Source organism: Glycine max, chromosome 6, assembly GCF_000004515.6.
Source record: "Glycine max cultivar Williams 82 chromosome 6, Glycine_max_v4.0, whole genome shotgun sequence".
NCBI lineage: Eukaryota > Viridiplantae > Streptophyta > Magnoliopsida > Fabales > Fabaceae > Glycine > Glycine max.
The window spans coordinates 43,123,755-43,147,305 of NC_038242.2; the positions used below are offsets into that span (position 1 = coordinate 43,123,755).

Genomic DNA, 23,551 nt, shown 5'->3' on the forward strand with positions numbered 1-23,551 from the left:
ATTTCCAGAAAAATTATCTTCCGAAATGTTTCCGAAAAAAACGTCTTCCGAAAATGAATTTGCTGAAGGGCAATTTCGCCACTTCACTGTTTGCTGGGTGCCCCAACAATAATGTTGGGTGCACGTAGCAACTCCCCTGGCAGCTCTAACAATAGTGTCAGCTGGATTGTTGAGCCCTGTGGCCTATTTATCACCTATCTACTAAAATATATGAAAGTTGTATACATATGAAAATACATTTCTGCCCTCTTTAGTTGCCTGAGACGCGTCATTTCTTTGTTTTTTTTTTCTTTTCTTTTCAGATAGTAGAGGAGTTGTCAAAATAACCACCGCAACAGACACATTTCGAAAACATTGGAGACAGAAAGCATCAACCCAAAGACATTAATTCCATCAGAAGAATATTTGAATCTCCACAGTACAACTTGGCTTTATGACCCTTAGGGTCACCACAGTAATTTTTATTCTAAGAAACTTCCACTACTATGGCAGCTGTAACAATAGTGTCAGCTGGACTGTTGAGCCCTGTAGCCTATTTATTACCTATTTCTAATGAAAGGAGGCACGTGAATTGTTATTCATTTATAGTTGTTTCTTTTTTCATGAGTTTTGGTCCCTCTCTCAAACGTGGGATTAATAGTCTAGCATATGTTGTATTCAATATGGGGTACCATTCATAATAGGAATAACGGATACTTACCCTCAATATGAAGTAGCATTTGCAATCACACATTTATTTTTGATATCAACCTCACAATTCACATCCTGCTAAAAGAAGGATTCCAAAACTACACACCATCACACTGACTTTTATGTTGAAAAAGATCCTCCAAGATCGACCACTCCACAATGAAATTAAATAGGTAAACATATCTTGATTTTTCAATTTGATCAATTCAATTCATTTTTTCACTATATGTTATTGTTACCTCACAAAAAAAATATCAAATATTGTTTTTTTATCCTAAAAATATTCTTTCATCTACTAACATTTTCCATATTGCTTCAATTGCATACAGATTACTACAACTTACTCTACCAATGTGCATGATTATGGTTTTTTATTCCAATTTTCACAGCCAAAATTAATTTTCTATTTATATCCTTATTTACTATATTCCCTTCAAATAATTACCATCACCCCGTTCATAGTGTCCTACCAATCTCAAGAAAAAATAACTCAACCACACACATATTTTTAATCATTACTGGAAATATAAAAAATAATTTCAACCAATTGTAATAGGTAATCAAACACATTTTTAAATAATATCCACAAATAATACTCCTACATTACATTCTTAGCAAAAAAAAATTCACAGGACTAAAAGAATCATCCCTGAAACAAACGTCCTATTAAAATAAATACAATCACCTCATTTAAAGTGTCCTAACAATCTCTATCTAACTTTTTTGATAAATATATTTATTTTACAATAATCATTACACATTTCCTATTTCAACAAATATTTAAAAATTATTAATTTAATAGTTCAACATAATTTTTGTTATCATAATTCTATTTTTGTGAAAAAAATCATATAATTTTGGATAAAATATCCTTTTAATTTTTAATTTTTAAAGATTCTTTTAGTCGTTAAATTTTTTATTTTCTGTTTGTAGTCCCTTAAATTTTTTGGGTAGTGAAAAATAGTTTAAGCACTAAAAATAATAACAAAAAACAAGTTAAAAGGCTAAAAATAAATAAACAAATTTCAAGGACTAAAATCATAAAATCTAAAAAGTTTAAATACTAAAAAGATAATAAACTTATTTTATTTTTTTATCAATATTTTTTTAAATTTTTTTTATCAATATCTAGTTAGTAGTTAAACGTGTTACACTGGTCAATATGCGGACTTATTAAACATAAAAGATAAACCATTAACGGCTACACATGAAGATACAATATCATCTTTGAAATAGTCCCATCATTATTTTACGATAATATAATTCAGCTAGCACGTGATGTTGAATAAGTCCATCATCCACTTAGCAAACTGACTCTTTGGTCATTGGCTGAATAATATTGTTTAGAATATTACATTGCCCCGTGGGAGACTTACTGTTTCTGAAGTCAAGCACACCATTATCATAATTTAATTTGATACCAATTAATTTTGGACAGTTCCATAGATTAGTTCTTGCAAACACCATGTAAAATTGTGTTAGATTATGGAAATCATTCTTGTGAACTAATATGGCATTCACTTCTGCCCTCACATCCTTGACAACATTGGTTTGCCTCTGTATGTTTTGCGTTAATGCAACTACCCACAAAGAAATTCTGCAAACGGGACAATCATTGGGAACTTCAGATACCCTTCTTTCTTATGGTGGAAACTTCGAATTGGGTTTTTTCTCCAAAGATAACTCCACCAAGTACTACGTAGGCATATGGTATAAAAGGGTTCCAAACGACAAGATTGTGTGGGTTGCTAACAGAGACTCCCCAGTTCAAACATCCTCAGCAGTTCTGATTATTCAACCCGATGGGAACTTTATGATCATAGATGGACAAACGACATACCGTGTGAACAAGGCATCAAACAATTTTAACACCTATGCCACGCTTTTGGATTCTGGAAATTTGGTACTTCTGAACACCTCGAATCGAGCGATTTTGTGGCAGAGTTTTGATGATCCTACTGATACCCTAATACCTGGAATGAATCTAGGATATAATTCCGGTAACTTTCGGTCATTGAGATCATGGACAAGTGCTGATGACCCTGCCCCAGGCGAATTTTCTCTCAATTATGGTTCTGGCGCGGCCAGCCTAATCATCTACAATGGTACTGATGTGTTTTGGAGGGATGACAATTACAATGATACTTACAATGGTATGGAAGACTATTTCACTTGGTCAGTGGATAATGACTCTAGGCTGGTACTAGAAGTGTCTGGGGAGCTCATCAAGGAGAGTTGGTCGGAGGAAGCAAAGCGTTGGGTTTCTATTCGGTCATCAAAGTGTGGAACCGAAAATTCGTGTGGAGTTTTTTCCATTTGTAACCCTCAAGCACATGATCCTTGTGATTGTCTACATGGTTTCCAGCCATTGCATGCTGATTCTTGGAGGAATGGGAACACATCTGCTGGCTGTGTCCGGAAAATAGAATTGTCCTGCAGCAACAGAAGCAGTAATAATGTTAAATCCAATGATGGATTCTTCCAGTTCAATAAAGTTCAATTACCACAAACTTCTAATGGATACATCAAGCTAAAGATTGATAGAGCAAGAGAGTGTGAAAGTGCTTGCTCTAGAAATTGTTCGTGCGTTGCTTATGCTTATTATTTGAACAGTAGTATCTGCCAGTTGTGGCATGGTCAGGTATTGAGTCTAAAGAACATCTCAACATATTTGGACAATTCTGATAATACCAATCCAATTTTTTACCTCAGACTTGATGCGTCAGAATTGGTTACTGCTGGTAAGTCAAAGAAGCCCCCTTTTCTTTGATGTAGATATCTTTCAATTGATTCTTTAGGAGAATAGAATAGTAAATGCAATCACTAGAGTTGTAAAGAGATGTGCTAACTATGTAATTAGTTAACTGTAACTGAGAGTTGTGTGTTTTTCAATCAGTCAATGGTTTAGAAAAATATGGGATGGATCATGAAGTATTCATTAAAAAATATCCACTTAACCCATTAAACTTCAACTTTATATTTGGATGGTTAAGGTTGGACAATTATTTAGAAGAGTTGGGTGGTTAATGGATAAATCGGCTTAATTGCCACCCTCACTTAAATGGTTGTACTGAACTGTGCTTAGCATGTGACACAACTACTATAAGTTAGATTTTGTGCACTACTCAAAGAGCATAAATTAGAATCTTGAGTTGTTTTTCATTCAACCGCAATTTCTCTCTCTTTTTTCTCTACTCTCTCTTCTTCATTTCACAGCTTAGATACATTTATGAATCAATCCATGCATTTTCATAATTGATAATTCTTTGCAGATTCAAACCCAACAAATGCAACAGAACTAGCAACTGATTTTCGCAAGCATGAAAACTTGCTGAGGAATCTACTTCTGATTGTTATACTGATCTTACTTCTAGCATTTCTTATATTGGGCCTATTAGTTTATTGGACTAGAAGGCAAAGGAGAAAAGGTAAATAAGGCAAAAGTTTTTGCAGTAACTCATGAGAATTTAAACTTGTCGACTAATTCTCCTCACTTTATAGGGGAAGATTTGCTACGTTTTCATGTAAGCATGAGCATGAAAGTCGAAGATTCTGAGCTTGCTGAAGCACACAGGGGTGCGAAAGTTAAGAAGAAGGAAGTCAAATTGCCATTATTCAGTTTTGTGAGTGTTGCAGCTGCTACAAATAATTTTTCAGATGCAAATAAACTTGGTGAGGGTGGCTTTGGACCTGTTTACAAGGCATGCTCAAAAACTCTTTTTCTAAGAATATTTTCGAATATAATCAATATACTATGTCAAATCAACAAACACTAACTCTTGAACTTTATTCTCTTCTCTCGTATCAACAAATTTTGTCTTTGCTGCTTCATATATGTTACTTAATACAAATAATACATACATTCCAGGGTATATTATTGAATGGGGATGAGGTTGCTGTAAAAAGGCTATCTCGAAGATCTGGTCAAGGATGGGAAGAGCTGAGAAATGAAGCCTTATTAATTGCAAAACTCCAGCACAATAATCTTGTTAGACTTCTAGGTTGCTGCATTGATCGAGATGAAAAGATGTTGATCTATGAATTGATGCCTAATAAAAGCCTGGATGTTTTTCTTTTTGGTTTGTATTTTGCAGTCTTGGAACTTTCCTGAATATGCTCCCTTCTATTAAACTCAAACTTTGGTTTTGACATCTTTTAATGATGCAAATCAGATGCAACAAAAAGAAGGATGCTAGATTGGGGAACACGAGTTAGGATAATTGATGGGATTGCACAAGGAATCCTTTATCTTCACCAATATTCCAGGTTTCGGATCATTCATCGAGATTTAAAGGCTAGCAACATATTGTTGGACACCAACATGAATCCTAAAATATCAGATTTTGGAATGGCGAGAATATTTGGTGATAATGAACTTCAAGCAAATACAAACCGTATAGTTGGAACATAGTAAGTCCAATAAAAGAATATTTCTGATGCTATAAATAATTATATAGTTGCCATCAAGACTTCAATCATATGATCAAATATATACTAATTAGTGTACCTTCTTGTTGTCAGTGGATACATGTCCCCTGAATATGCTATGGAAGGCCTTTTCTCCATAAAATCAGACGTGTTTAGCTTTGGGGTCCTTCTGTTGGAGATTTTAAGTGGCAAGAAGAATACTGGCTTTTATCAAACAAATTCCTTCAATCTTCTTGGATACGTAAGTTTCTAGATTACACCTGTTCGTTCTTCATAAGGAAGGTTGAAATTTAAATTGATTTCATGATATGTTGATGTTTTAAGCCATTTTTACGAAAGTTGCATTAATGAGATGGGGTGTATAATATTATAGAGCCTTACAAAAATATGCTCCAAACATTCTTATTTTTGAGATTTCTTTTTGCCTAATGTTGAAGGCTTGGGATCTATGGACAAACAATTCGGGAATGGACCTGATGGATCCAGCACTGGATGATAGTGATACTACTAGTAGTAGTATGCATACAGTGCCAAGATATGTGAACATAGGACTTCTCTGTGTTCAAGAAAGTCCAGCAGATAGACCAACCATGTCTGATGTTGTATCAATGATTGGGAACGATACTGTGGCCCTTCCTTCTCCTAAACCACCTGCATTTCTAAATGTGAGAGGTAATCAAAATTCAATATTGCCCGCTAGCATGCCAGAAAGCTTTTCTTTGAATTTGATCACAGATACAATGGTGGAAGCAAGATGAGTTACTATTAAACTCTTCTCATTGTAAGATTTAATAGTAAGACATTTGTTCTGTTGATGTTTCCACTACCCCCCATTTCTCCTTATGTACCTTATTACTCACGGTCTCACTGAATCAAATGAGAAAAAACTGAGTTTGATTTCAACAGTTAAAGAATGTTCAAAATAATGTGTTATATTTTAGTTTAATCAAATAAACTGGCTTGTACTTTATTGGGTTAATATGCTTTTGGTCTTGCAAAATAGTGTCTTTTTCGTTTTAGTTCATGCAGAATTTTTTGAGCACTTTTTGTTCTTACATTTTTCTCTGTTAGTTCCAATAAAATCATAATTTTATCATTTTAATCGTCTTAAAGAGGTGATTGCGATATTTGGGGAGATACAGATCAAAGTTGTGAAACCAGATAATTTCGTTACTCTCCTTATGGGTTGTGCTCAATTGGGAGTTCTGGAGCAAGGCAAGTGGAATCATAATTACATGGATGAAAACAGAATTGTGGTGGATGCTGTGTTTGGTACTGCCCTAAATGTATGCTAAATGTGGTTGCATAGAGAAGTCTTCAAAAAATTTTAATGGATTGAAGGAAAAGGATACCTGTAACACTCCATTTTTCGTAAATAAAATTTTAGAGAATGATGATGTTTTATAATTAAATAAATAAATAAAAATAGTTGTAATAAAATAATGCTTTGAAAAAAAATATATATTTAATTTATTCATTTGATAGAAAATAAAATAGAATTTCTTTATATAAAATAAATAAATAGAGTAAATAATAAGTTGTGAATATCCTAGGTATAAATAACGATATTGGATCAGTCTTATACCGACGATGCCTCATCTTCTCTTCATTTTCATTTTTTCTTCTCTTCCTCCCAAAATCCTCTCTTTTTCTCGTAGACCACCAAATTTATCTCAGGAAAATGACAATCTCAGATTCGTTCACCGTTGGATCGTTGTGGAATTTGAGTACCACGTTCGCAACCCAATTCCGAACATTCTCACCGTTGGGAATTGCAATAACATATTAGAGCTAAGAGAAATACCCTTCGTACCGTAGCTTTCTCTTTTCTCGCAGAAATCCAAAACCGTCCCAGTAAAATTACAATCCCAATTTCGTTAACCGTTGGATTTTCATGAAATTTTGATATGTGTTTCAAAATTCAATTCTGCACACCTTCACCATTGGGATTTGTGAGATGATATTCGTGGAGAGATAAAAAGGAATCACACAAAGATAATACAAATGGAGGCTTCAATCCCTTCTCCGTCTCTTTGGCGTTTGGGAATTCTATCGGAGCAGTCAGAGAAAAAACTGGAGGAGTCTTAAGGAATCTCTAGAGACGCTGCTATCGCTGTCAGAAGATACGTGAGTCTGCTTAGAGGTAAGGGATGAGTTATTCATAATTGGGGATTAGTGAGAATATGCGTAGGGATCCTTAGAGGGTCAAATTGGAATTTATTTTTGGGATGTTTTATTATATTGAAATTCTTCTTGTATGATTATCTGAAATTATGTGAGGGATTTTTACTCCCCGTGGATTGGAAAATACTCTTGTATAATTTGTTTGTGCTTTGAATAATATTAGTGTAATAAACAGTTATATTAGAATTATGAAATTATGATTGGAATTGTACATAAGTGATAAATCGAATATATGATGAATTGTAGAACAACATATTACTTTGATATTATAATATTGTTATGGAGATTGAATATAAGTGCAAAGTTGAATGTGTTAAATCGTGAGATACACGTAAATATAGGATGGTTGACTATGACATTAATTGTGTTGTGAGCTGTGAATTATACAATAACCCGACCAGTGTTTATATTAAGAAAAATGTTTATCCTTAGTGTTAAAGAAAAAGTGTAGGTTCCTAGTTAGGAACTAGTGTTAAATTGTAGCGCAATATGTTGTATGTGTTTAAAACACGAGTATGAGGTCGTGGTTATTGTATAATTCATGAGTAATGTCAATGAATGAAATATGTGATGAATTGTGGAATGACATGTTGTTTTGAGATCACAGTATTGTTATTGAGATTGAGTAAAAGTGTAAAGTAGAACATGTGTTGAATTGTGAGATACGTGAAAACATGTGATGGTGGATTGTGACATTATGAGATGTGAAATTGTGAATGAGTTTTTTTATGAATAAGTGTGTGATTAACTCTTGATATGACATTATTTGTGTTGTAAGCTGTGAATTGTATAATAACCCGATCAGTATTATCTTGAGAAAAGTGTTAATGCGCAATGTTAAAGAGAAAGTGTAGGTTTCTTATTTAGGAACCAGTGTTAAATTTTAGCACAATATGTTGTATGTGTTTAAAACACGAGTATAAGGTCGTGGGTATTGTATAATTCACGAGCAGTGTTTGTGTGCTAAAATGATTTTAGGGGTTCGACCTGAATCAGGAGGAAGAGGCCCTGATAGACTCTTCGGAGTGTAGGCCTTGGGGGTCACCTGGTTTGAGTGCTCCTTTAAGTCTATGTTGATCCCATATGGTTGGAACATTCTTGCAAAACATTGTGACCCTGACTGGTCTCCCTATGATTTTACTTAGTGATAGTGACCTGATATTCCCATCATGTGGTGTGTCTTGTTATGTACTCTTAAGCGCCCCAGGGTTTCACTGACATGGTACCACATTGCATATAGGCTTGAGTCTTAGCATAACTGTCTCATGCACTTGCTAATTGTTTATTATGAAATTGATGTATTATTATGTCTTGACCGGAGTGTGTAATTCTTATGTATTGTGATTGATGATTGAAAGGTGTGATTGATGATTGAAAAGTGAATTTTGAATGATAAAGTGGTGGAATTACGTAAGTTATGTTTGAGTAAGTTTTATTTTGTTTATATGATATGTATATCTAGTTATCTTGTTTCTCTCCATTAGTTAAGAATGTGATAACTCACTCCCTGTGTGTTATTTATGTTTGGATCCTGTGATGATCTTGAACTTTGTGTTCAGAGGAGCAGATGACTAGGTGAATCGCTTTAAGGAACATTGTGCTGAAGGACGTCGAGACACAACGCTCTGATAGGATGTGACAATGAGGTATAGAGTTTTATATTAATTGTATGAAGTCTTAGACGACCTTGTTTGAGCCGAGATGACTTTATTAATTATTTGGACAAGTTTGAATATGATGTAGAAGAAAATGAATGTGAGTCTTTTACCCCTTTGAAAGGCTTGTATTTAAAAATGTTTTAAAAATAATTTTAATTATTATTTGAATTTTAATTCCTTATTAGTATATATGTGAGGGGTAGAGAGTGTCACAATACTACCTCATGGACATCAATTATTTGTGGGTTGCCATGAATGGTAAAATAGGTAAAGCACTTAAGTAGTTTGAAGCAATGCAAACATGTGGCTTAAAACATGATGATGTTACCTTTATTGTTGTTTTCAGTGCTTGTGGTCATGCAGGATTGTTTGAAGAATCGCACAACTTATGATCATTCCATGAATCCATATCAATTATATATGGATTTGAGCCATATTTTTTAGTACTATGGGTGTTTAATTGGCCTTCTTGGTCGAGTCAGACTGTTGGAAGAGGCAGAGTTGCTAAGTTACCAAATCAAAACAACAAAATAATAATTCCAATCTATATAGCTTGGTGTGCCTGCAGAAATTATGGCAATATTGATATGGGAGAAAGACTCGCTAGAACTCTAACAAAAGTTAAGGGTCTATTTGGTTAAGCTTCTATAGAAGCACTTCTAAGAGGAAAAAAATAAAATAAATTTTTTCATAAGTCAAAATGACTTATTCATTAACTAATATGTAGAAGCTCTCACATATAATTTCTCTAAAAAATGAGAGGGCATCTTCAACTTAGTTTATGGTTAGCCAAAAATGACTCATTTTAACTTATAGAAAAGTTCATTTCATATTTTTATCCTTATTTTTTTCTTCTAGAAGTGCTTCTAGAGAAGCTTATCCAAACGTACCCATGATAATGCTAATCCTATCAGACTCCTTGATAATACTGATCCACAGATAATGCTGATAGAAGAACTACAGAAGATAAAAAGTAGTGTTCTGTGCTAAATTTGAAGATGAGAACCAGACATGGGCAGGAAAATTGGGTCATCCTGCAATGCAGCTTTCTCTTCAGGCCACAAGATTGCTGACACGGTCCTCAAACCATCACCTTGGCACTGGCCTTTTGGTTCATGTAACCAACTGAATGGAAGTGTAAATTGTCCCTAGGAAAGGAGTTCCAAATCCAAAGTCAACTTCAGTGACAGGAAACCTTTATTCTGAGGACACAATCCGGGCCTGTCCCTCTCGACCCAACTCTTCCTATCTAGCATGCATGGTTTAAAAAAAAGGTCTACAACTGTAACTTGGGACACAAAATCAAGAATTTTTTAACTGTCTGTGACCACATTTAGGATCACGTCGGCCGCATTTGTCTGCGATTTGTCCTAATATCAACAAATACAATGAAACCGCAATGCGATCACAACCGATATTTAAAACCTTAGCATCAAACCAGACTAATAGAAATCAATCCAATCAATATAACTCCAAGAAATTAACCTCATTATTTACCTTAAATTGCCTTGGGCACTGTGTTTGCAATGTCCGAAAAATAGAGGCTTTCTTCAATTTTTGAATGCTTTTCTCATTAAAAGCCAATGATAGGACATTACCAATGTAATTTGACATCCAATTCTTACCTTCTGCCTTCCACCAAGGAATGTATCTTGTGTTGAAATTAATTAGCTGGCAGTTATGTATTTGTTTTAGTTGATTAGTTTTAGATATTAACTGAGTTTACCAAGTCTTTAGGAGGTTGTTGCAGCACTCTGCACGTTGCACTTATTTTCCCTACTTTGTAGCTTTGCAGTTTTGATGTATCTTGCCTATTTATTGGCTGATTGATTATTGAATAAAATGAGTTAATTTTCTCCTCGTCTTATAGTAACAGTGGTATCAAGAGTCTGGTTCATTTCCCATGGCCACTGAGTCTAGTTTTGTGCAAGCAGCCATCCCACGCTTTGATGGTCACTATGACCATTGGAGTATGCTCATGGAAAATTTCTTACGATCAAAAGAATATTGGTCAGTTATTGAATCAGGGATTCAAGAATCACCAGTAGGTGCAGTCTTGACTGATGCCCAGAAAACAAAGTTTGAAGCTCGAAAGCTGAAGGACCTAAAAGCAAAAAATTACCTCTTTCAGGCAATTGATCGTGCAATCTTGGAAACTATTCTTTGCAAAGAAACTTCCAAGGATATTTGGGAATCCATGAAGAGAAAATATGAAGGCTCTGTCAAAGTGAAGCGTGCACAGCTTCAAGCCTTGAGGAGAGATTTTGAGACACTGGCTATGAAGGATGGAGAATCTGTGACCAACTATTTTGCAAGAACAATGGAGATTAGTAACAAGATGCGGTTCCATGGCGAAAAGATGACAGATGTCATTATTGTTGAAAAGATTTTGTGCTCCCTAACAACAAATTTCAATTATGTTGTTTGCTCAATTGAAGAATCAAAAGACATAGATGTGCTGTCTATTGATTAATTGCAAAGCTCCTTGTTGGTTCATGAGCAGAAAATGCACAGAAGCTGTACCACAGAGGAGCAAGCACTGAAGGCCTCTACCGCTACCAATACTCATTCCTCCGATTTCAGAGGAAGGGGAAGGGAGAGAGGTAGAGGTAGGGGTAGAGGAAAAGGAGTATGTGGAAACAGAGAAGATAACAAGAATCCCAGAGCTAATACTACAAGCAAAGGCAGAGGACAATACTTTAACAGATCCAAGCTAGAGTGCTTTGATGTCACAAATTTGGCCACTATGCTTCTGAATGCTATTCTAGGCTGCCTAATGATAGAGAAAGGGGGGAGAGTTCAAATTTTACTGAAAATAAGGAAGCTAAAAATAAAGAAGTTGAAACTCTACTGATGGCTATTCAAGAAGGAGGAAAAACTGAGTCAGATATATGGTATGTGGATACGGGTTGCAGTAACCACATGAGTGGATGTAAGTCTTCTTTTTCTTATTTAAATGAAGATTTTCATTCTACTGTGAGTTTTGGTGATTGTTCTTCTATAAAAGTAATGGGAAAAGGTGATGTCAAGATAAAAACCAAGAATGGCTTTGTGGAAACAATCTCAAATGTGTTGTATGCTCCTGATTTAAAAAGCAATTTATTAAGCACGAGTCAATTACAAGAGAAAGGTTATGTCATTGAAATTCAGAAGGGAGCATGTGAAATTTATGATCCTGTTAGAGGTGCCATTGCAATTGTTCAAATGAGTTCAAACAGATTGTTCCCATTGAAAATTGAAAGTATTCAGACTTGCTTTAAGACTGACATGGAAGATCCATCATGGTTGTGGCACTTTTGTTATGGTCACTTGAATTTTAGTGGACTAAAGACCCTGCAACAGAAAAACATGGTGACAGGCCTTCCTCAAATTACTATTCCTTCCCAAGTTTGTGAAGAATGTGTTGTTGGCAAACAACATCGATCTCAATTTCCCAAAGGAAAGTCATGGAAAGCAAAAGATGTCTTGGAACTGGTGCATTCTGATATTTGTGGTCCAATAAACCCATCTTCTAATGGAAGTAAAAGATACTTAATTTGCTTCATTGATGATTTTTCAAGAAAAACTTGGGGTTATTTTTTACAGGAAAAATCAGAAGCGTTTTGTACATTTAAAAGCTTCAAAGCAAGTGTTGAAAATGAAGCAAAAAAGTCTATAAAGACTCTTTGCACAGATCGAGGTGGTGAATATTGCTCCAAAGAATTTGAAATTTTTTGTGCATAACATGGCATTCGAAGAGAGCTTACAACTGCATATACACCACAACAAAATGGTGTCTCAGAGAGAAAAAACAGGACCATTTTCAACATGGTGAGAAGCTTGCTAGCACGAGGAAATGTCCCAAAATCATTTTGGCCGGAAGCAGTAAATTGGAGCATTCATGTTTTGAATAGAAGTCCAACCTTTGCTGTTCAAAATATGACACCAGAAGAAGCTTGGAAAGGGAGGAGGCCAGCGGTAGATCGTTTTAGAATCTTTGGATGCATAACATATGCTTATGTACCAGAGGTAAAAAGAAAGAAACTGGATGACAAGGCTGAAAAATGTGTCTTCCTTGGTGTAAGTGAGGTCTCAAAAGCATATAAATTGTTTAACCCATTAACAAAGAAGATTGTGACCACCAGGGATGTTGTTTTTGATGAAGAAAACACTTGGGAATGGGAAAGGCAGTAGCCTAGTCAAGTCATTTACGACAACGATACTGAACACGAGCAAATATCAGCACCTTACATGCTCGAAAACACCACAAATTCAACTCCTATAGCAGCTGTAACTTCACCAACAACCACTAGCATCAATAAAGAAGAAGCTCAATCTCATTCCCGTGTTAGAAGAAGGCCAGTGTGGATGAAAGATTACGAGGTAACTGGAATTCAAAATCCAATTACTCACTTTGCTTTGTTTGCAGATTGCAATCCTACAACTTTTGAGAGTGTTGTCAAAGAAGAAAAATGGCCCAAAGCCATGAACGATGAGATTGATGCTATTGAAAGAAATGACACATGGGAGCTGTTTGATCTTCCAAGAGGACAAAAAACAATTGGTGTGAAATGGGTCTTTAAAACAAAGTTGAATGAGAATGGTGAAGTTGACAAGTACAAGGCTCGTTTGGTTGCTAAGGGATACAAGCAACAATATGGGACTGATTACACAAAGTGTTTTCCCCAGTTGCAAGACATGACACAATTAGATTGGTGGTCGCGTTGGCAGCACAACAATCCTGGCAAATTTTCCAGCTCGATGTCAAATCCGCATTCTTGCACGGATACTTGGAAGAATAGGTATATGTTGATCAACCCCCTGGTTATGTTAAGATTGGAACTGAGGAAAAAGTTTACAAATTGAAAAAAGTCCTTTATGGACTAAAACAAGCCCCTCGGGCTTGGTATAGTCGAATTGAATCTTATTTTATTCAATCTGGTATTTCAAAATGCCCTTATGAGCATACACTTTTTTTATTAAAACTAGGGATGAAGGGAAAATTCTCATCGTTTCCTTATATGTTGATGACCTTATTTTTACTGGAAATTGTGATGCCATGTTTAAAGAATTTAAGAAGTCTATGATGGATGAGTTTGAAATGTCTGATCTTGGAATGATGCATTATTTTCTTGGCATAGAAGTGGTACAATCAAATGCTAGTATTTTTATTTCCCAAAAGAAATATGTGGAAGAAATCTTGGACAGATTCCACATGCAGAATTGCAATTCTACAACAACTCCAGTAGCATTTGGTTGCAAGTTGCACAAAGATCATGAAGGGATAAAGGTTGACAACACATTTTTCAAACAAATTGTTGGCAGTTTGATATATCTAACTGCAACAAGACCAGACATAATGTATTATGTGAGCTTAGTTAGCAGGTACATGGAGTATCCTACAGAAGAACATTTGCTAGCTGCCAAAAGAATCCTTCGTTACTTGCAAGGAACAAGAGTTTTCGGCTGTTTTATAGGAAGGGTATAACGTCAAATTTGTTGGGATTTACTAATAGTGATTTTGCAGGAGATCAAGATGATAGGAGAAGCACTTCGGGTTATGCATTCATGTTTGGAAATGGTGCTATTACATGGTCCTCCAAGAAGCAACCGATAATCAATTTGTCTAGCACAGAAGCTGAATTTGTTGCTGCAACTGCTTGCGCTTGTCAGGCAATATGGCTAAGAAGAATTTTGGAGGAATTGCAGTTCAAACAATTAGAAGCTACACAAGTCTTTTGTGACAACAACTCATCTATCAAACTCTCGAAAAATCCAGTGCTATATGGAAGGAGCAAGCATATTGATGTGAGATACTATTTCTTGCGTGAACTAACAAAGGAGAAAATTGTTGAGCTTATTCACTGCAAAAGTGAAGATCAAGTAGCTGATTTGTTTACAAAGCCTCTCAAATTAGCATCATTCCAAAAACTTAGAGCCTTGCTTGGAGTATGCACAATGGAAGAAGCCGTGCAAGGGACTTGAATGTGTTTTAGATTTGAGTTCATTAAACCTATGTTTGAAACATTAAGTTTAAGGGAGGTTGTTGAAATTAAATAGCTGACAGTTATGTATTTGTTTTATTTGATTAGTTTTAGATATTAACTGAGTTTACCAAGTCTTTAGGAGGTTGTTGCAGCACTCTGCATGTTGCACTTATTTTCTCTAGTTTGTAGCTTTGCAATTTTGATGTGTCTTTGTCTATTTATTGGCTGATTGATTATTGAATAAAATTAGTTAATTTTCTCCTCATCTTATAATAACATCTTGCACTTTATCTGCCTTTGATCAATGGTACCAATCATTATATTAAATACTTACGCTGAGAACGCCTCCAATTAAATCTTTGTTCTCTTGACCTCATTCACAGAAACAAGTCTGTGCAGCATGGAAACATTTGATGCTCTGATATGATAAAGGCGTTTTAGTTAGATATGGTTCGTTGGCATGTTCTGTATCTTTCATAGTGCACGTGATAAAATTTTGCTCTAAGGATGGTTTATATTTGGGAGAAGAGTATGCGCAAAGGTATCTAGTATGGTCTGGTACGCATGAGAGTAGTTTATTTTCTATACATTCATTTTCTATATCTTCACCCTCCAATCTCTTTTCTTTATTTCATTCAATTCTTCATAGAACCTTAGAAGTCAACACTCGTGTTTTACTAATTTATAATTCTTCTCAATCTGCAGATTTTTGCATGTTAGTACGTTATCTTATAAATAATAATAATAATAATAATAATGCTTAAATATATTTTAAATCCCTAATAAAAATTTAATTTTTGTATTTGTTTCCTAATAAATTTTTGTTTTATATTAAGTTTTTAATAAAAAAACAATTTTATTTTTTCTTCTTGATATTTTATTTTAATCCTTCACAAATTAACAAAATTTGTATTTTCTCTCATAAGTTCATAAATTTTATTCTAATTTCGACTGTTAATAAATGAAAAAAATTATCAAAAAACAAACACAAAATTTATTAATTTACCAGGGACTAAAAAAAGTATCAATGACTAAAATAAAATTATTATTTTATTAAAGACTTAATGCAAAGCAAAATTTATTAAGAAACAAATATATAAATCAAATATTCATTAGGAATCAACAACCTATTTAAGCTTAATAAAAAAAGCTAATATGCTGTGATTTTAAAAATGTAAAGTTATATTTTTGTGACCGGATGGTTATAAGTTCAAATCAGAAAAAAATCTCTCTTTTCATATAAAAAGAATAAAATTTCATATGCAAAGATAAAGTTGGGTACAAATTATCTTTCTCTCATACTTTTGCATAAGCAAAAAAACTTTTAGTACCGGGGTGTGTTAATTGTTTTTTAGTTGATTAGGCATCTTGTATAGGTAGGATATATATTTTATTTCATTTTTGGTTGGTGGAGATAACAAAAGAAAGAAAAAAAGAGAAACAAAACAAAACTACAGACGCATGATGAAGACACTCCAACGCAGAAACAAACGCCTGGAACTATTTGCTCCCATCTTGGTCAAACAGTTAGCACGAGAATAAAATTTTTGAAGTCTCAGTGTATCAATAATTTTCATCTGTTATGCTGATTCCAATTTTGTCATTATGCAGGATTTATCCTTTACTGGACTATAGAAGGGCAAAGAAGAAAAGGTAGCAAATGGAGGTCAAAGAAGTCGACATGTTTTGTCTGATGTATCAAGAGTAGTTGTCTTACTCTTAAGTCTTATATAGACAGAGAGAAAAGTCATAGTAGTATATTTAATTTTCTTTTAACTAACCAGTGGTGGAGCTTAAAATAAAAGTTTGCATGGAGGAATAAAAATAATTAAAATGTAATAATACTAATAATATGAGTTACTTTAAGTATTTAATGATACTATAATTAATATTTTTATTTTCTTTTATGATATTAAAATATTTTTCTACTTTATTAGTAAGTCTGTTCAGGGTTTATCTTAAAACTTTTTTTATACTCTAGTTTTTTCACTGATCGAATAAGAAATTTAGAAAATTTATTTGTAAGTTATTTTTGTGAAAAAAATCTATAATTAAGGCCTATTTTTATAAAACAAAAAACAAAATTTGTATGAGAACTATAAAATATTAAAATTTTCTATCAAATTTTCAATTGATTTAAAGACAACCAAAATTTTCCAGATTAAAGCAAATTTTGTGGAAAAAAATTACAAGAAAATTACAAAAATCATAAGGAAAAAATTGCATGAAAAGTCTACACATGTAGATTTCTCATCTTTTAGAAAAGTTATGAAAGAATTTTTACAATTTATGCATAAAATAATTTTATATTATGAAATAGTTCATTTTATTTTTTCGTCTTCCTATTTTCTTGTCTTAGAAATACTTCAGCTTATCCAAACAAACATTGTATAAACTTTCTGTATGGAGTGAAGATATGAAAGTAAAAGAAAATTGAGTTTGAAGAATGCCAAAATAGTTTTTATATTGTGAAAATATAATCAAATAACTTTAAAATATTATATAAAAATCTTATTCAAAACAGCTCTAAAATGTAGTAAATAATTCTTCTAGATCCACATATCCTCTTTTGATATCCACTTATTTGTTTAATTTCAGGAATTTTGAGATCCACTTATTCTCTTGAAAATGTCTCTCATTTGGAAATTAGATAGTGTCACATTCTCATTAAAATATCTCTCATTGGAAATTAGATAACTGTTTCGTTTTATTATGGCAGATTTAACCAGTATTCACAGTAATCACCCAACATATAATACTAAAAAGAACTAACAGAAAACAGTGATAAACCCTGTTTACAAAGATTGGAATCACAGATTCATCACTCATTCACTCTTACACGCAGAAAAAGAAAACAAAAGACAGAACATAACACTCTAGAACATTGAGGTTCTGCTAAACTCTGTGCACAAAGTCCTCATATCTTCACTCAATGACTATAATATATACCTAAAAAAGTTTGAAGGCATGCCCGCCTATGTCCCAAAGAGAAATGTTAACCAAGTAATTTAGCCATAGTCACAAACGTTTCTGAAAAGTCAATGTTCAATCAAATATAATAATAAAATAGGAGTGCCAATTCATATGAATCCCATGAGTTTGAGAGTGGGAATTACAAATGGAGAATAGAACCCCACATATTTAGTGAGATCTATGGTTAATTTCACTGAATAAGAAAAAGTATGTCAGAGAGTGTGTTAGTCTGTTAGAAAATGCTTTGTTAGCATTTCTAGATAAACACGTAATCATATCATGACTTCACAATCATTGGGAACCTCAGACCACAATATTGAATTAGTCCATTGTCCACTTAGCAAATGGCCACTAACTGAATTTTCTGTGGTTTGCTTGGACTAGTATACTGCACTGGGAGAGAGACTTTTCTGATTCTGTAGTCAAGTCAAATACATCATCAACATAATTCGGCACCAATGGTTTTGGGGGGATCATTTGCAAACACCATGTAATATTGTGTTAGATTATGCGAATCAATCTTGTGAACCAATGTGGCATTGACTTCTACCCTCACATCCTTGACAACATTGCTTTGCCTGTGTATGTTTTGCATGAATGCTACTACCTACATAGAATATTTGTGGATGAAGTGTTAAATTTCTTTAAATTACTTTTATAACTGCACCTAATCAATAAGTAATTTCTATACCCAGAACAATTTGATTAAGAAAAAATCATTATATTTCTTCCACCTTGTATTGTTTTTCTTCTTCTTTGTTTATTATATTTTTATGTTACAAAACCAACAATTGGTATCAGAGCCTCTTCTTAAGAAGTCTGTGTGTTTTGATTTTTTGATGGATTCTGAAACAAGTTTTTCCTAAGCCATTCCCATCTTTACTGGGGAAAGTTATGATCTCTGGGCAGTCAGAATGAAGACTTACCTGGAGGCATTAGATCTTTGGGAAGCTATTGAAGAGGACTATGACGTACTTCCACTGTCAAATAATCCTACTATGAACCAGATCAGAATTCACAAGGAGAAAAAAACAAAAAAGGCAAAGGCAAAGTCGTGTCTATTTGCCGGTGTTTCTCAAACCATCTTCACAAGAATCATGGCTCTCAAATCAGCAAACGCAATTTGGGATTACCTGGAGAAGGAATATGCTGGAGATGAAAGAATACGTAGCATGCATGTGCTTAATCTAATGAGAGAATTTGAGTTGCAAAGGATGAAAGAGTCTGAGACAGTCAAGGATTACACAAACAAATTGTTGGGTATTGCCAACAAGATAAGGCTGTTGGGTGGTGATTTTATTGATTCCAGAATAGTTGAAATTTTTTTGGTAATGGTGCCGGAGAGGTATGAATATAGTCTTATTGGAGAACACAAAGGATCTATCTAAGATCACATTGGCAGAAGTGGTACATGCCTTGCAAGCCTAAGAATAGCGAAGGCTGATGAGAGAAGATCGTGTGGTTGAAGGTGCACTTCATGCCAAGCATCATGACTCTGGGAACAGCAGAAAGAAAAATTTCAAGAAGAACCAGCTAGCAAGCAACGAAAATGGTGCAAACAACCAAAACAAAAGTAAGGGAAAAAGGAAAAATTATCCACCTTGTCAGCATTGCGGAAAAATGGGTCACCCACCATTCAAGTGTTGGAGAAGACTAGATGCAAAGTGCAGTAAGTGCAATCAGCTTGGACACAAAGCTGTAATTTGTAAAAGCAAATTTCAGCAACCTGAAGCCAATGCCCAAGTTGTGGAGCAAGATGTAGAAGATTATATTTTTGCTGCAACATGTTATTCGATGAGGAGTAGTTCAGAGTGTTGGTTGATTGATAGCGGTTGTACAAATCGCATGACATATGACAAGTCTGCTTTCAAGGATTTGAAGCCTATTGATGTCTTAAATATCAAGATTGGGAATGGTGATTATATTCAAGCAAAAGGAAAAGGAACTATATTGATTGCAACAATTTCAGGTGCAAAACTTATCTCAGATGTTCTTTATGTACCTGAAATTGACCAAAACTTGCTAAGTGTAGGTCAGTTGCTTGAAAAGGGATTTAAATTGTCCTTTGCATATCAACACTGCCTTATCTATGACATTGCTGACCAAAAAGTTCTAAGGGTTAAAATGAGAGGTAAAAGCTTCTCATTTGATCCAATAGAGGAGAAGCATGCAACTTATTTCACTAAGTCACACCCACGGAACTCTGGCACAAGAGACTGGGTCATTGCCATCTTGAAAGAATGTTAGATATGAAAAAAAGGACTTGGCAAAAGGCTTACCAGAATTTTATGATAATTTACCAAATTGTAATACTTGTCAATTTGGTAAACAAATTAGAAAGTCATTCTCAAAATCAGCTTGGAGAGCCTCTCAAAAGTTGCAGCTAATTCATACTGATGTTGCAGGACCTCAAAGAACACCATCACTAAAAGGTAGTCTCTACTTTGTTCTTTTCATAGATGACTTTACAAGAATGTGGTGGATTTTTTTCTTAAAATTCAAGCATGAAATGGCTGGAGTATTCATGAAGTTCAAGAACATGGTAGAAACCCAAAGTGGCTGCAAGATTCAATTTTTAAGATCTGACAATGGGAAGGAGTATACTTCAACAAAGTTTAATCAATTCTGTGAAGAAGTTGGCATTGAACATCAACTCACTGCTCCATACACTCCAAAGCAAAATAGAGTTAGCGAAAGGAGAAAGAGAACTGTGATGGAGATGGCTAGGTGCATGTTGCATGAGATGGAGTTGTCTAAAACATTTTGGGTAGAAGTAGCTAATACGGCTGCTTTCATGCAAAATCGGCTTCCAACCAAGGCTTTGAATGATAAAACTCCATTTGAGGCTTGGTATGGGTTTAAGCCTTCACTAGCCTTTCTTAAGTGTTTGGTTGTGTTTGTTTTGCTTATGTTCCACAGGTTAAGTGTGACAAACTTGACAAGAAAGCAATTCCAGGCATCTTTGTGGGCTACAGTTCAGTTTCAAAAGACTACAAAGTCTATCATCCTCTAACTAAAAAGATGACAATCACTAGAGATGTGCACTTCAATGAAGGTAAGAAATGGGATTGGAACAACTCACAAACAGCTGGGTTTTTCCTCAACAATGGAGACAATCATCCTGGAGAGCAAACAATAGAGCTTTATGCATAATGAATTAGAAAATGACCTTCCAATCAAAGGAAAAAGGTTGTTGTTCGACATCTATCAAATATGTAATGTAGCAATTTATGAACCTGCTAGCTGTGAGGAATCATCTCGGCTTACATTCACTTTTCTAACATCATAAAATAACTTGTCCAATAAATACTAAAATCATCTCGGCTTAAAACAAGATCGCTCAAGACTTCATGCAATTAATATAAAAGTCTATGCCCCAATGTCACATCCTATTAGAGCATTATGTCTCGACGTCCTTCAGCACAAGGTTCTTTAAAGCAATTCACCTAGCAATCTACTCCCACGAACACAAAGTTCAAGATCATCACGGGATCCAAATACAAACAACACACGGGAAATGAGTTATCACATTCCTAACTAATAAAGAGAAATAAGACAACATGTAGATATAAATATCATATAAACAAAATACAATTTACTTAAACATACCTCATGTCATTTAACCACCTTGTCGCGTAACATCACATCACAACATAACACGTCACATTCATTTTCACAACATTCACGTACTCAAGAATCAAAACACAATATCACTAAATCATTCAATATCGATCAATACACATGTGTTATGCAACAGTACACTAAGACTCAATCCTATATGCAATGTGGTATCATATCAGTGAAAAACCTCGTAGGGCGCCTAGGAGTACATGACAAGACAAACCACACACTAGTAAGTCATGCCACTCTCACTAGGTAAAATCATAGGGAGACCAGTCAAGGTCATGCTGTTTTGCGAGAATGCTCCAACCATGTAAGATTGACGTAGGCATAAAGGAGCACTCAAACCGGGTGTATTTATCCCCAAGGCCTACACTCCAAAGAGTCCGTCAGAGCCTCTCCCTCCTGATTCAGGTCCAACCCAGAAAATATTTTAGTATACAGACTCTATCTATGAACTATACAAAATACACAATTCCTCAATTGCTCTCAAAATAGTTTTATCTCATCGTGGTTGTGATTAAACTTGTCGGGTCCCCATAGTGGTTCCCATCACAATACCCATCGCACATTAACTCGTCGCCTTTAAAGGGTCTTAGCATTAACTCGTCGCCCTTAAAGGGTCTTATAGTCATGCGATTGTTCAATTCATATTTCACAATTCAATGCACACAACATCTCAATGCACACATATATTACGAGTCAATACATACTCAATTTATCACATATATTCGGTCTCAATCACAATGGTATAATCCCAAAGTAGCATGTTATCACATCTGATGAATCATATACACTTTACCTATGAGCTATGCAATACACACAACTATTCAATTGTTTTCAAAATCATTTTGACTGGTCACGCTTGTGATTAAACTCTTTGGATTCCCATAGTGGATCTCATCACAATACTCGTCACCCTTAAAGGGTCTTACAATTGTATGATTGCACAGTTCATAGCTCACAACTCAATACACACATCTTAATGCACATGTATTTTACCTTTCATCACAGGTTCAATTTATCACATACTCACAATTTGAATTACAATTTCATAATCTCAATATAATAATTTAAACAAAAGGTTTATCACAACATGGAAAGTAAGACCCCTCAAATAATTTCGTACAATTATATCAAAATCAATTAATCAAAATCGTAGGTATGAAAAATGAAAACACTAAGAGAACTCAATTTTATCAATCAATTCACATTAGGACATCAATATTGCATTTTTAATTATAAAGGAAAAATTCAATAAACATCACAAAATAAATTCAATTTAATCCTCTAAGGATCCTTACACATGTTCATTCTAACCCCAATTGCAATAAACTCATCTCTTACCTCTAAGTGGGCTCACTTGTGTATTGTGACAGTAATATCGGCATCTCTAGCGGTTTCCTGAGATTCTTCATGTTTTTTCTCTGACTGCTCTGATAGGGTTCCCAAAAGTTACAAAAAAGGAGAAGGGATTGAAGCCTCCATTCTACTGTCTACGTGCGATGAGTATTTATTCCTCCAAATAAATTATTTTAAAAATCCCAACGGTGAATTTGTGAATAAATGAATCTTGAACCACATATCAAAATTTCACGACAATCCAATGGTTAACAAATCTGAGATCATAGTTTTACTGAGACAGTTTTGGGTTTCTACGGGAAAAGAAAAAGATATGATATGTTTTCGTAATTCCCAACGGTGAGAATGCTTGTGAATGAGTTCCAATCCTGGTGCTCAAATTTCATGATGATCCAATAGTGAATAAGTTCAAGATCATCATTTTTCTGAAATAGATTTGATGGTATGCGGGAAAAAGATAGGGTTTTAGGAGGAGGAGAAGGGTAAACAAAATTGAGAGGAAGAGGAGGTGTACAACCTATTATTTACTCTATTTATTTATTTTTATTATTTTATAAAAATAAACTCTATTTTATTCCCTATCAAATGAAAAAATCAAATACCCTTTTTATTTTCTCTCAAATCATTATTTTAATACATTTATTTCTCCTTATTTTTTTAATTATAAAC

The 23,551-nt window shown here is 34.3% G+C and overlaps 1 protein-coding gene and 1 pseudogene across 1 annotated transcript; one reads left to right on the forward strand and one right to left on the reverse strand.

Moving 5' to 3' along the window:
• The first annotated feature begins 2,015 nt into the window (after window positions 1-2,015).
• On the forward strand, window positions 2,016-6,097 carry LOC100811148 (G-type lectin S-receptor-like serine/threonine-protein kinase At1g11300). Its single transcript, XM_003526071.5, has 7 exons — window positions 2,016-3,431; window positions 3,963-4,118; window positions 4,192-4,391; window positions 4,559-4,769; window positions 4,863-5,100; window positions 5,212-5,359; window positions 5,556-6,097. The coding sequence occupies exons 1-7, from the start codon at window positions 2,201-2,203 to the stop codon at window positions 5,874-5,876; spliced, it is 2,505 nt and encodes an 834-aa protein (XP_003526119.1). The 5' UTR covers window positions 2,016-2,200; the 3' UTR covers window positions 5,877-6,097.
• Window positions 6,098-9,946: 3,849 nt separating this feature from the next.
• On the reverse strand, window positions 9,947-10,858 carry LOC106799095 (coniferyl alcohol acyltransferase-like; annotated as a pseudogene).
• Window positions 10,859-23,551: the final 12,693 nt, after the last annotated feature.

What these genes read in the sequence shown, in the direction of transcription:
- LOC100811148 (XM_003526071.5), top strand. Translation starts at nt 2,201, where the DNA reads ATGGCATTCACTTCTGCCCTCACATCCTTGACAACATTGGTTTGCCTC. An exon ending in GCTTTGGACCTGTTTACAAG is followed by an intron (nt 4,392 to 4,558) that starts GCATGCTCAAAA and finishes CATACATTCCAG; the next exon opens with GGTATATTATTGAATGGGGA. An exon ending in CCTGGATGTTTTTCTTTTTG is followed by an intron (nt 4,770 to 4,862) that starts GTTTGTATTTTG and finishes GATGCAAATCAG; the next exon opens with ATGCAACAAAAAGAAGGATG.